Source organism: Anthonomus grandis, chromosome 7 (assembly GCF_022605725.1).
Source record: "Anthonomus grandis grandis chromosome 7, icAntGran1.3, whole genome shotgun sequence".
Lineage (NCBI taxonomy): Eukaryota > Metazoa > Arthropoda > Insecta > Coleoptera > Curculionidae > Anthonomus > Anthonomus grandis.
Window position 1 is genome coordinate 8,130,352 of NC_065552.1, and position 14,936 is coordinate 8,145,287.

Here is a 14,936-nt window from a genome sequence, read left to right on the forward strand (position 1 = left end):
AAAAAGGCCAAAATCCTGAAAATGCTAAGTAATTTATTTACATACAATCTAAAACATATATGCTTGCGATAAATATAGATTACATTTAAAACTACATAGTACAAAATATTAGGTTTATTTTAAAATGAAGACAATTTTAACATTCGAATAGTTAAATTATGTGGATTGTTTTAGTGTGCTAATCTTGGAATGGTATTACATTAGTGAAAATTCATCCCGTTTCCACAAAGTACGAATATTACCATAGTATTAAAGAACGAAAAAAAACACAACCTAACTAAACTTTACATCTTATTAGGCTTGTTATGTGCTTCTGGCAGACACCCTTACACAGACTAGAAAATAAATACATAAAAAAATTTCCCGCGAAAAAGTGCTATTTCCGGTTTTTCAGCGTGTTCGCCAGCCATTCCATTGCCATATCTAAACCTTCACCTTTCGTGGCCGATGTTTTAAATATTTGAAAAGTGCGATTTTTTAGCGCGTCTAAACCTAATGCTTGATGCACTTCTTTTAGGGACATACAGCCGGGTATGTCTTGTTTGTTAGCTAGAACTACTAAGATAGCATCTTGGAGCTCTTCTTCCTAAAAGATAATGTTTTTCATTCCAGTTTTTTTTTTTCATTACTTTGTTTAATTACCCTAAGCATATGGAATAATTCGTCTTTTGATATGCCCATTCGTTCCTTATCGGCTGAATCTACTACGTATATTATGGCGTCTGTATTGCTGTAGTAGCACCTCCAGTAAGGCCTGAAATTTCATAAAGAGATCCTCAATAAAATCTATCTTTTATTATCCACAGCATACACAAAGTGTATGGAATTGGTAAAAAGTTATATAAAAATCAAATTATTAATCACTCTAAACCTTTAATACCAAATTTCAATCAAATTCGACCTATAGGCAAACAGTTATGGTAGTCATATGGCCTTAAAACTTAATATATCAAATTCGAATTATTTATTGCTATAACTACCAAAATTTAGGTTTTATTGAATACAGGTCATCAAAAAATAAAAATGTCATACAAAGAACATCTTAATAAGAGGTACAAAATGTTGTACAGGCATGAAACTAGCACAAAACGATAATGCGATTGGGATTTCACATTATCGTTTAGAAAAAAATCCTCTAGAAATATTTAACTATATATGTTAAATATTTCTAGAGGGTTCTATAAGATTTTTTTTTTGAACATCTGCCGAATGCTGCTCTCGAACACATTCACAGGTTTTGATATTAGAATATCAGGTAATTTGTTAAAGTATTTGAAGAACTTGCAGAATTCTTCTTGACTCTACACTAAAATCAATAAGAATTCTACTAAATCTATGTTTTCTATATAAAGTAATAAATGCTGCTATAGACTGTCCTCAGTTGTTGTCACTTTATAAACTGTCACTTAGAATTCCTTCTTGAAATATCACAGACAGTCTGAAACTTTTGTAATATCATTTGAGCACACAGTAACTCCGACATGAAAGAACCACGACTAGTTTGCAGTGCTAGTGGCCCACTAGGACAAATAAATCTGACTTTAAATTGGGTACTTGTAACCAAAAACTAAAAAAAAAATGTAAATTATTCTTTCTTTAATTGTACTAGTATGTTCTGATCTTGCGTCGTTTTTTAATATAATTGAAAGATTTAGACAAACTATAGGAAAACAGAGCATCATGTCAATTGGGGATTTTAATGATCATGGTGGAACCATGGAAGAAGATGAAATGGCGCTTTGTGACCTCCGATTTGATAAAAAATGGTTTTCACTAAGTTGTAGAACCTCTGAGTAAAGGTTTTTAAATTGGATAAAGTTTATGTTCAATAATCAATAAATTATTGGCATTAAAAAAAACACAAGCTTTATATGTGAAACAGTTATAACAGCTCTAAATTTAACACCCTAGTAGGAAGAGGAATACAGAATTTGATTGTCAGGCTAAAGCTAAGATTACTGGCTAAAGATGTTTACTTTTTCTTTTAAACTCTACTGTAAGGAAGTTGTAATATCAATAATAACAACATCATAGTAGAAGCTGTGATAAACAGGACTTCAATCAATAAATATTTATTGTATTAAGGAAAAAGTCCATTCTGAAGTGGAGTCAATATAACAATAACAAATAACAACTGTTATTGTTTAGAATTAATGTATGTGTTAAGTAACTCAAGTCTGATGATGGCAAGAACACTTGCCGAAATGCATCACTCCTAAAATTAGAGGATTGGCATTTTATTTGTGGAGAAAAGACTTCCCCTACTAACTTTTCAATAATATTTATTGTGTTGGGAAAGTATGAAAAATTTTTGAGAGTTTGAGACAGACAGATGAAGACATGTGATTCAAAATTTAAACAAACATTAAAAATAAGCCCCAAATTACAATAAAACAATGAAACAATAACCTATGCCTAGATAACAAATCTGAACTATCTCTGGTTCTTTGTTGCCCTGGATTGTAATTAATAGTGAATTGAAAGTTAAAATGGGGAGTTATGTATACTATCCCTTTTTATCCATCTCTTGGAGTCTGATTTTCTGCTCTTTACTGATGATCTGAAGAGTATAGGCTGGGTGTATAGACAGATTGTCTCTCCAAACAGTGCTAGGTAGCTCGTAGCTAGTAACAGTGCAGGTAAATCTACCGATATCAACACAAGTCTACCGATACACCGATTTAAGCCTTATTTCTACCGAAAAGTCGTAGTCGTATATTTTAAAACTTCATGTGTAAAAAAACTTATATTTTAGCTAAAATTTAGAACCTTGATACTCATTAATTAAGCACATGATTTATTGAAATAAACTCACTAGATAATAACGTAGGTTAGAATTTACTAATCTACTCGATATATCATCCAACGTTGATTTAAGGTGACGTTTAGAATTTAGAGTTGATATTTTTAGGATGAATAATAACCGCTCGTTACGGGGAAACCCAGAATGAAGATTTTTGGGATTTCCCGTAACGGGCGTTTGCTTGTAAAAACCTTTGCGCTGCGGTTCATTTATTCTCATTGTTTGGTTGGTGATTCGTGTGTGTATTTTTCTCAATTTTCAATTAAACGTTAAAATGAATAGTGACGCTGGATCAAGTGATAATAATACGGACGACGAGAGAAGAAACCCTGGTTCTTCTACAAAAGAAAGGAAAAAAGCAAAATATATGCAAAATTATAAGGAAAATTGGGAAGATTTACCCCACTTTAAGGGATGATTGAGTAAAAGTAAAAAAGGCAGAAATTATGCATATTGCAAACCCTGTAACAAGGATATTAATATTAGTTGTGGAAAAGATTCTTTAATTAAACATAGCTAAAGCAAGGGCATGAACAAAATGCGAAAGCTATTCTAAAACAAAGAACCTTAACTTCGTTTGCATGTGCCGTTCCAGGGGAAAAAAAGCTAAAGGAAAACATAAAAGAAGGTAAACATAGCTTTATTAAAAATTAGTATAATTTGCTAAAAAATTGATTTTAACTTTTAGGAGAAATAAGATTATGTGCATTTATCGCTGAACATAATTTGCCGTTTGCAACAATGGACCATTTAGTGAAAATTGTGACAAAAATCTGCCCCGACTCGAAAGTGGCTAAGGTTTGGCTTGCGGTAGGACCAAAACAACAGGTATTGTGAAAAATGTTTTGGGGCAGCATGCGTTCGAGATTCTCTGTGAGCATCTTCAAAAAAATAAATTTTCATTGATAGTCGACGAATCGACCGACCGAAGCTGCGACAAGACTCTTTGTATGGTTGCCAGAAGTTATCGAAATAATGATGATTTTCTGGGGTTGGTAAAGGTTTCTTCCGCGGACTCTAGTTCACTATATAATCATATTATTGAGTTTATGCAGAGCAATAAAATTAATTATAAAAAAAACATGATAGGGTTCGCGTCGGATGGGTCAACATAAATCAGTTATGGCATTGTTAAAAAAAGATGTTCCATCATTATACACTATGAGATGCATTTGTCACTCATTTCATTTGTGTGCCTCTTACGCCTGCCAAAAATTACCACGATTTGTTGAAGACTTAACACGTGATATTTATAATTATTTTAACTGCAGTCCTAAAAGAGTATCTGAATTTTCAGAGTTTCAAGAATTTTGTGACACAAAAGTTCACAAAATCTTACATCCCGCACAAACCCGCTGGCTTGCCGTGCATTCTGCGATATCCCGAATCCTTGAGCAATATAATGCCCTAAAACTTTTTTTTACAGATGTAGTAAGTCAAAAAGATCTACTGGCTGCTGAAAATATTTTAACAAAACTCAGAGATCCTACCACTAAATTATTTTTGGATTTTTTATTACCTTTTTTTAATAACCTTAATAAGGAAATGCAATCTGAGTCACCAAAAGTCCATGTTATTTATAAAAATATTAGTAACATTTTAAGAACTATATTTGATTGTTTTTTAAAGCGAGATTATATAACAAATACACTTATTCAAAATATTAACTTTAAAAATCCCGAGAATTTTTTGGCGATTGAAAATATATAATTGGGAGGAAATGTTGAACAGACGATTTTAGCGGAAAGTATTTTAAATGAACAATTATTATTTTTTCGCCTAAGATGTCTAGATTTTTATATAGAAGGTTGTTCCCAAATACTCGAAAGATTTCCTTTAAAAGACAGTATATTAGAAAAACTTAGGGTGATAGACCCAGAAGTAGTCAAATCAGGATCTGTTTCTTCGATTGTCAATATAGCTGCGGCATTTCCTAATTTAATTGAACTTACAAAATTTAGATAATAAGTGGCGCTTCTGCGGAATACAGCAGAAATTCAAACATTTTCAAAGGAAGTGATAATATTTTGGCAACAGGTTGAGGACATTAAAATGGGTGATGAATGGTGGTGATAAAATGGGTGAAATGGTGTCATCAGCAAATGTTGAAAGAAAATTTTCTCAATTCAATTTAATTAAAACAAACCAAAGGATGTCTTTAAATGTGAATACTTCCGTCTCTCTTCTTTATACCAAAGAGTTTATAGGAGAAAAAAATTGTTTCGACTTTACTATAGAAAAAAAATTAATTGACAGTATGAACAGCAGCACTATACAGGGTGTCTCACGACGAATAGACGCGATCGATATCTCGGAAACTAGTTTTTCAAAAATTTTGAAAATTTGGCAGCATGGCACAGTCGATGGGGGCTACACAACTAAAATATTTTGACAGTTGTGACATTTCCGGTTATACCGGAAGTAGGTGTCAACTTCGTTATTTTAAATGGAACACCTTGTATATTTTTACATTTTTGGCTTTTACGTGAAATTCTAAGTATATTTTGTGTATAATGTCCTATACCTAAGTGTAACCGTTTTTGATATATTTTTAATTTCATGTGAAAAACTATGTTTATAAGCCCTAACATAATTACCGATTACTGCCTTTTAGTAGCCTTTATTTATTAGTTACTTTTGGTTTTATTTTAGAGGTAGGACCACTTTAAAAAAACTATTTTAATATTTGGCTAAAAAAAAGATACAGGGTGGTCAAAAACTAGCATTAAAAATTAAAATGAAAAAATGATTAAAAGTCAATTTTTTTAAATGGAAACCCCCTATTTTTATAATTTTTTCATAAAGATAATTAAAAATAAGGATAACTTTGTATAAGGTGATCTAGTTCAAAAATTGATAGTTTCCGAAGTATTGGCAGTTTAAATTTGGCCTAATATTAAAAGCCGTATAATAACACGGCTCAAGGATTGTTGATTAGTTGGTCATGACGGTTATCATAGTAACCGCTAGAAGCGGCAGTAAGATAATGGATTATAACAGAAATGTACACTTTTTAATTAAATTACACTTTTACGAAGAAAACTTAAATAGCAAGTAACTTATAAATTTAATGCATATAATCCATTGTCTTACTGCCGCTTCTAGCGGTTACTATGACAACCGTCATGCCCAACTAATCAACAATCCTTGAGTCGTGTCTTACTATACGGCTTTTAATATTAGGCCAAATTTAAACTGCCAATACTTCGGGAACTATCAATTTTTGGACTAGATAACCTTATACAAAGTTATCCTTATTTTTAATTATCTTTATGAAAAAATTATAAAAATAGGGGGTTTCCTTTTAAAAAAATTGACTTTTAATGATTTTTTCATTTTAATTTTTAATGCTAGTTTTTGACCACCCTGTATCTTTTTTTTAGCCAAATATTAAAATAGTCTTTTAAAGTGGTCCTTCCTCTAAAATAAAACCAAAACTAAGCAATAAATAAAGGCTACTAAAAGGGAGTAATCGGTAATTATGTTAGGGCTTATAAACATAGTTTTTCACATGAAATTAAAAATATGTCAAAAACGGTTACACTTAGGTATAGGACATTATACACAAAATATACTTAGAATTTCACGTAAAAGCAAAAAATGTAAAAATATACAGGGTGTTCCATTTAAAATAACGAAGTTGACACCTACTTCCGGTATAACCGGAAATGTCACAACTGTCAAAATATTTTAGTTGTGTAGCCCCCATTGACTTTGCCATGTTGCCAAATTTTCACAATTTTTGAAAAATTAGTTTCCGAGATATCGATCGCGTCTATTCGTCGTGAGACACCCTGTATATAAATAGTAATACCTACATAGGTATAAACCTAGATTACCTAGTCGAATTTGTTATGCTGCTAGCGCTAAAGGCTACCAGAGATTTAAGTATTAAGTTCATTATTGAGTATTAATTATTAAGTATAAATTAAGTTATGGCCGATTGCGGGCTAAAGCAATACTTTAGGTACCTACATAGGTAGGTATATACAATGTATATACCTACAATATAATGTATATTATATTATGTAAGACTTTTATATATTATATAATATTTTGTATAATTTTTTTGGTAAAAATAAATTTTCTTTAAAAAATCATGTGTTGGGTCTCATTTATTGTAGAAAACACAGATAATAAAATATGTATGACTTAAAAAAAATTGTTTGCCTCAAATTACGACAATATTAATTTCTACCGATTTTTTCTCCAATCTACCGAAAAAAGTCGGTTACATCTACTGAAAGTTACAGCGATGATCTGGCAGCACTGTCTCCAAATGATATTGTTTTGCAGAGACACTATAAAATGTTATCCCAGTGCTTAATAACAGCAAGTGCTGCTTTATGAGATTTAGCAACAATGTCATCTGAAAAAAGTTTATGAGTTTATTTGGATCCTAAACTTAGCTTCTTACATCACTTTCTGAAGAGATCATGTAACAAATTTACAGATGTTTCTGCTTTAAAACCTTTATATATCTCTTAGGTTAGATTTAATCTTCAATTATCTAATTTACATGCATGATATTAGTCACATTCAGCATAAATTTGTCAAGTTCATCAAATATAAAATCAAATATTTTGAGTTTGGTACAATCACTGCGGAACAAGAATAGCAATTAAGCACTAAAATTACAAACTTAAGAAAAGTATTGGTAGGGACAACATTTCTTGCTCCTAGTATTAATAACTAAATTAATTAACTTACCATTGTATTATGATATAACATAAATAATTAAAATATAATATACTTAGAGAAAATACAACCCCTTTTTGTTACACTATTTTATTAAAGCAATAAACTTAATAGCCTCAAAATACAATAAAACTCTGCAGCAATTTTCTGTATACTGAAAATCATTCATTATTCCCGAAATTTTTTAATTGAAAATGGATGAGAGAAAAAATAACAAATGTCTATCAAATTCTATTACCTACCTAATACTGGTTTGTCCTCCCAAGTCCCACACTTGAAACTTCAAATTCTTATATGTAACTTGTTCTACATTAAACCCTATGGTAGGAATGGTCGTTACCACTTCCCCAACTTGTAGTCTATACAAAATGGTAGTTTTCCCAGCTCCGTCGAGCCCCAAAATTAAGATTCGCATTTCCCTAGCCCCAATAAGGCTTTTAAAGTAGCTAAACAGAACACCTAAGCAAAGTATAACCCTTAGATTATGAACAATTTTTTTTAACCGTACACTTACCCATAATGAATTTGTATAATTTATAGATGATATATAGAACTTAGGGGGATACTAGTCGTGGCTTAGAAAAGGGTCATATTTATATAAACCAGGCACTAATCCGGCAATATTTTATATTTCTACTTTTTTCTTTGGTAAAATTTGACGTGTTCAATATGATTCTATTTACATTTGTCAAATTGTTTCGAAAATGTCAAAAGCAATACGGTGCATACGTCAATTGTCATTCGGTCAAATGGGAAATGTCGCTAAGCCCACTGTCAAGTCAACTAATGTCAAATTAAAATCGGGAGTGCCTAATAACTATCTTGAGTATAGAGAAAGATCAAAAAGGGTATATCTTGGTTTTGGCGCGAAATTTAAATGTTATTATATATTTATATTGTTACGAGTTACTATCTCCTCCAGGTTGCATTTTACATCTTAAAGCTGTTGCTTGTCATTAAAGGACTGAAGAGACTGATTTAATTAATACCAACAAGATTAATTGCTTTTTTTTTGTTTATCCCTCGAACTCACCACTTATTAGTTTTTTATTTCGTGAAATGTGAAGAGAACTTCCATTATATTAACGTTCAGCTCAAAATTTAAATCAATATGCTAAAGCCATAATTGTAGCACAAATTTCGAAAGGAAGATCAAATAGCGCAGATTTGTTTCAAATTTTAGATTTTCCAGGAGTCTCATACAGGGAGAAAATGGTTTTCTAGTGTAACTGCTTCTTTTTTTCTATCTGTTCGTACTAAAGCTAGTTACACATTATAGTCACTCCTGATCATGATCCCTTAGGTATTTTTTCTCCTTTTCTTTAATTTTTTGGCTGCCTTACTCTGAAGAAAACAATAAGCAGAAATAGGTCACATATTATAAGTTACCATCCTTAATAATACGACACGCAGCCTGACGTATAGAATTACGGACAATATATTAGTGAATATTATGCATTCTTTTAGAACATTGAAAGACCTATGTTCAATGCCTTTCAAGTGAATTCCCTAGTTCCTATTTCCTTACAAGAAAACTTCATTTATTATTCATAACCAAAAAAGAAATTTTTAATAGCACCCCGTATCTTCTAAAACGTCACAATCAATGTCACACAAAGGCACTTTTATGAAATGTTTTTAATTAGTCGTAGCCGAATTTTAAAATCCGATCTTCTACACCTCATCCAGCGAAGACAAGTTCACGCACCTCAATGTCCCAAGACAGATTCCGACAGAAAAAAGCAATATGGAAAACCGGACTGCTCCAAAGCTGTTATAGTCGGTGGTACTGGTAAAATTGGACTTGCTACAGCGAACCAGCTTCTGTGCAACAACGCTAAGCAAGTTTTGCTAATTGATACTGATATTTGTAAGGGAAAAGATGCTGTTGACTCGCTTAATTGTACTTTTGGTAAGGGTAAAGCCATATTTATGAAAGCTGATGTAACCAACAAAATGGAGATACATGACGCTCTTAGAGCAGCCCGAGGGGAACTAAAGACAATTGATATGGTTATTAATACTTTTGGAGTGTGGAACGAAAGAAAATGGGAGGATCAGGTCAACGTTAATTTCATCGGCACTTTAAACGTATGCGAAATTATCAGAGACATCGTGGTAAGACCAGGAGGTTTTGTTTTGAACGTATGCGGACTCCCTGGAATAGAAGTATTTAGTCCAAGTCCAGTCTTAGCAGGAAGCTTTCTAGGAGTGGTGGGATACACTCAGAGCGTGGGCCATGAAAGAAACTCTACCGTATCAGGAATAAGAACTGCTGCCCTTTGCTGTGGAATTACGAAGTCGAATTTTTCGAAAGGTGTTGAGAATAAAGTTTGTTGTTCTCAGATGGGGAGTGATCTGAAGAAGTATATGGAGGACGCATGTTGGCAGAAGCCAGACGAAGTCGGCAAAGCCGTGGTAGAGACCTTGAAGTATGCACCTTCTGGATCCATTTGGGTGGTTGAAGGTTCCAGGTTGTTTTCGCTACGGTTACCAGACCTGAATTGCTTTAGAAAGCTGGAGAATCAATTTATTTAATAATAGACAGCTTTATTTAATTTAATTTTATTATTTGTATTATAAATGAGATTTTTTAGAAATATAACGTAATCATCTTTTTGAGGCTTTTTGTTGAATTCTACAGCTTCAGGTTCATGAATAGTGATGTCAATATCAATATTACTTCGTACTTGAATACTACTATTTTTATAGTACTGTAAAATGTATCTTTTTTTATTCGAAAATTCATTATTTTTATACAGTCTCATGCTTCGCATGGTAAGCCTCACAAGGTGCATCCGAACAGTGACAGTAACTGGAATTCTTGCGATACAATTCGAGGCTATGTAGGCTGTGCCCTTGGTGAACTATAGGCCGGTGAGACTGACCATGCTAAAATCCACTTCTTTTGATGGGGCAAGTAGAGAGGAGTGACAAGGAAGTAATAGGCCTGCTTTAGTAAATAGCGGAATTACCTGGTACATAGACGATTCTAGAATGGACGACAGAAATAGTGCAGGCTTCTGTGGCGGAGCTCCATATAACAATAGGACTTGAAAATCATATAACTGTCTTTCAAGCTAAAGTATTTACTGTGTTAAATTTTAAAATGTGGATACCGCAATACAGTAATCGCAATTTGTTCGGATATTACGCCCAAAACATTCATATCCAATTGTAATGCAGTATATATGGGTCTTAAAGAAACAGATGAAGGAGAGCTGCAGAATTCAGCTTGTTTGGGTGCCTACTCAATTCTGGGTCTGAAAAACTGTTGATAGGCCCCAAACCTTTAATCGATATAGCTTAATGCATAGCTGTCGCATCGCTACAGAGTCTGGTAAACTGCAAGACCCTTCAAAGATGAACGGACACACCTACCATTGAATAGCTTAAGACATACATACTTCTGTATCACACAAAAACTGAGTTTTTTAATTGCACCTCAGACAACTCGGAGTGCCGTTGGTTGGGAGGAGTAATAAACTGCAGACCATGTCATCGTAGAGTGTTCATCCACGCTCAGTTCAAATACCTAGGCTATACTAACAGTTTGCTTAGAGGCTTCAGGCTGTAGGAATAATTAAAGAATATTCCAATAAGTAGTGGAGATTAGATACGGGTCTTTTTTTCTGCTCGATCAAAGCCCGTAGAGTACAAAGTTTATAATATTGTACGATATTTTGACTATGCTTAAGTTTTTCTCTTATCGTCCAACTTATCGAGCTAACATGAATCTGTGTAATGCGGGCTACAGACGTTCATGGACAAGTCTGCTTGCGCAAGTGCACTTGCACAAGTCTGCATGAACGTATGTAGGAATAGACTTGCTCAAGTCTTTAGACTTGCACAAGTGGCATGGACTTGAACAAATGTCCTTCATGCTTCAGTGACTTGTGCAAGTGTACATGACCGTGTGTATGAAACGTGCGAAGTTGGGTTGGGTTTTTTGTTTTTGTTATGTTTATGTTTTGCTTGCTGTTTGTTAAGAAGTTATATTAAAATGGCTAGTAATAAAAGAACGCGTGAAGTATTGGAGGAGTTTATCTCCATTTATCGAGAATCTCCATGTTTATGGCAAATTAAATCAAAGGACTACCATAATAAAAACAAAAGGGAAGCTGCATATAAAAGTTTAATAAACAAATTGATGGAAATTGATGAAGAAGCAAACCGTGATTCGGTTGTAAAAAAAATTAACGGCCTCAGAACAAATATTCGGAAGGAGAAAAAGAAAATTGAGGATTCGCAGCGTTCAGGTTCTGGGACAGATGAACTATATACTCCAATTTGATTTCCTGGATGATCAAGTCACTCCTAGAAAATCATCTTCAAATGTAAATAATGACACAGATGTAAGTATTTTCTTCTGTTTTTTTTTATTATTTAAAGTAAGCTACGTATTATCTTCAAAAAGTTACAATAATTTTGAAAACATAATAATTAGTTGTTAAACTATAATAAAAAAACAGATTTATATATAGCAAAATGATAATTTAATATTAAAAGTCATTTAATTCACAAAATTACTTTGCCAGGGGACATGCCCTTCATTTACAAAATAATTCATGAAGTTTTCTCTCACTTCTTTGGCATTTAAACTAAGTCCCTGTCGCGTTATTTCCAGTGGTGCTAAATTTCCAAAATCCAAAGTTTCGTCACGCACATAAGATTGACCAACATTTGATATCAAAAAGTTATGCAGAGCACATGCAGCTTTGACAAAACAATCGATATTTTTTAGTTCTAAATTAATAGCTGTATGAAAAATTCTAAAACGTGATGCTAATATTCCAAATACATTTTCAATGATACGCCAAGCTCTAGATAACCGATAATTGTAATTTTTTTTTAATGCTTGTTAACTCACTTTGTCTGATTGGTTTCATCATGTCAGTTCTTAATGAAAAAACATCATCTGCTACAAAAACGTATGGAAGATATCTTTCATTTCCTACTGAAGATTCTTTCGGAATATTTAAAAGATTATTCTGTAATTTTCTAAAAAATTGGCTATTTTGGAGAATATCTATCAGAAATGTTTCCGTTTGTGCCAAAATCAAACATTATTAGACGATATTGAGCACCAGCCATAGCAAGTAAGACCATACTGTGTTTTTTCTTGTAATTGTAAAAATACAAACCGCTACCAGCTGGGGGCACAATCTCCACATGCTTACCATCTATGGCGCCAAGGCAGTGCGGAAAATTCCACCTTTTTTCAAAGTCGTTGGCTATATTCTTCCAGTCACTTTCGAATTGAGGAAACTAAAAAAAAATTAATAAAATTTCAACATAAAAAAAAATGTTTTTTAGGAAATTACTGAAAATCCTCCAAATGTTGATTTTGAGGATTATATAGAGAATGTGGATAATAATCAATCACAACTAGACCAACTATCAACGAATTTCGAAAAGTCTGTTACGCCAAAAAGAAATCCCCCAGCTAGACCACTAAAACGCGCAACCCCAGATATAAATAGCGTTTGCCAAACCATAGAGGAACATTTTATAAAACCAAAAATTAAGGAGGACCGTTATGATGTGTTTGGAAAAAATATATCTTTAAAATTGCGGGGTATTCCAGATAACAATCAACGTTTATTAGCCGAAAAACTTATAAATGATGCTGTATTTTTAGCTGAAACAAGCCAGCTCACTTTTGGACACGCTGTCACGGCAGTATCACAGACTGTACCGATCTTGCAACAGCAAAAATCTTCATATTTTTTACCACAGAAGCGATACGAAAGCATGATAGTTTCTACTCCTTTTCTTAGCCCCACAGAAACGGTTTGTGACAATGAATATCGAAATGATGACTCAAATCTTTCATTGGCGTCTTATGTAACGAATTTTTCTGCTTAAATTTACTTTAATTTAAAAAATGTACTTTGGTGTTGATAAGTATTATTATTAAAATTCTAGTTTATTTGTTAAGAAGTTTGCTACTTAAATCTAAAAGGAAATAAAAGTTATGTTTACATAAAATATAATTATTTTTCTTACCTTAATAATCTTTAATAATAAATAATCTTTCTTTAGGACATCGAATATTGCTTGACATGTTTCAGGAATAATCTTACTTAATGACTGAGGAGAAATAATAGTCAAAAATTTCATATCTTCATAGGATCTTCCCGTCGCAAGAAACCTTAGGGTTGCTGTTAATCTTTCATGGGGACTTATGGCTTCTCTCATGATGGTATCTTTCTTTTCAAAAAAAAAAAGTTACCAGGGATAGCAGTTTAAAATATGTTTCTTCATTCATCCATAAATAATTATGCCAATCAGCAGGGTGAAACTTCAGTTCATTTAGAATATTAGTATGCGAATAAGTATTCCTTTTTAAAAGCCAATTTTTACACCACACTCGACGTGTTTTCCTTTTTTCTTTTTTTTTAAGTACCAACACGAACAGCGCGAGAGCAGCTAGCGCGTCGTCTTCGTCCATTTTTACTTCTAAAACTGTGCAAGTACGCTTGTATGGTGTGGAGTCGCAGAAGATTTGTGCAAGTGCACTTGCGCAAGCAGACTTCTCAAGTCTACATGAAGTTTGTTACCCCCATAAATCGATTTATTTATTCATTGTTAATATATGGATTATATGAATACAAACACATATTGATTATAATTTATTAATAATTTTCTTAAAAAAATAAATCTTTTATGAATAATTTCAAAATTTTTAATTTGATGAGGTACCTATTATCAGAAATATTTGGATGTCCTATATATGGCTTTCAATATGTTGCAAATCAATATACGAGTGATTTTCTTCTAGAAAAAATATATCAAGGTTCTAAGAAGCATTTTCCACACAAATAGAGCTCTATATCAACTGAAATCCACTAAACATAAATTCAAATAAAAACAACATGTATTATTTAAATATACATAAAATGAATATGTAATAAATGGAGAGTGATTGGAGATGTTCATATTGCTAAATACACATTAGTTTTATTTTATTATTCTTTATTTATTAATGATTATACCATTTACATAGAGACAAAATATAAACAGTCTATTTATTATATTTTTAAATTGGTATTAGGACTGGGAAAATAAAGCCAGATTATTTTAGTAAATACTAAACAGGTAGTTTAAAATATTCATAATTAAATTATAGAGTTGTATAAGTTGGTGGTAATAGTGTTGATACTAAGGTCTCTCATATCTTTTGTGTCTATCAAAAATAATATATAAAATAAAATATGAAAACTAAAAACTCTTTAGAAGTATTATTTTCTATCACATCTAAATTTAAATGAAGTTCAAGTTACAATAAAAGCAAACACTCAAATCCTTAACACAATTCTTATTAAAGTTATAAAACAATACTTACCACTGTTCAATCCTAATTCATTCAGTTTGTGCCATTCATTAAACCTACTGGATTCTCTTGTAAGTGAAATTGATCATTCTTACTGGA

The 14,936-nt window shown here is 32.2% G+C and overlaps 2 protein-coding genes across 2 annotated transcripts; one reads left to right on the top strand and one right to left on the bottom strand.

Moving 5' to 3' along the window:
- Nucleotides 1-13: 13 nt before the first annotated feature.
- LOC126738852 (ADP-ribosylation factor-like protein 1) lies at nucleotides 14-8,194 on the bottom strand. Its single transcript, XM_050444313.1, has 4 exons — nucleotides 8,016-8,194; nucleotides 7,744-7,960; nucleotides 643-754; nucleotides 14-586 (listed from the first exon to the last, which is right to left on the bottom strand). The coding sequence occupies exons 1-4, from the start codon at nucleotides 8,017-8,019 to the stop codon at nucleotides 377-379; spliced, it is 543 nt and encodes a 180-aa protein (XP_050300270.1). The 5' UTR covers nucleotides 8,020-8,194; the 3' UTR covers nucleotides 14-376.
- A 900-nt stretch (nucleotides 8,195-9,094) lies between these two features.
- On the top strand, nucleotides 9,095-10,118 carry LOC126738536 (alcohol dehydrogenase-like). The gene has a single exon (XM_050443906.1). The coding sequence runs from the start codon at nucleotides 9,134-9,136 to the stop codon at nucleotides 10,037-10,039; it is 906 nt and encodes a 301-aa protein (XP_050299863.1). The 5' UTR covers nucleotides 9,095-9,133; the 3' UTR covers nucleotides 10,040-10,118.
- Nucleotides 10,119-14,936: the final 4,818 nt, after the last annotated feature.

Bases quoted from the DNA above. Each gene is read 5' to 3' on its own strand.
- LOC126738852 (XM_050444313.1), bottom strand. The intron at 755-7,743 runs GTAGGTAATAGA...ATGAAATTTCAG, and splicing joins GGAGGACAAACCAGTATTAG to GCCTTACTGGAGGTGCTACT. The intron at 587-642 runs GTAATTAAACAA...ATTATCTTTTAG, and splicing joins AATTATTCCATATGCTTAGG to GAAGAAGAGCTCCAAGATGC.
- LOC126738536 (XM_050443906.1), top strand. From the start codon at position 9,134: ATGTTTTTAATTAGTCGTAGCCGAATTTTAAAATCCGATCTTCTACAC.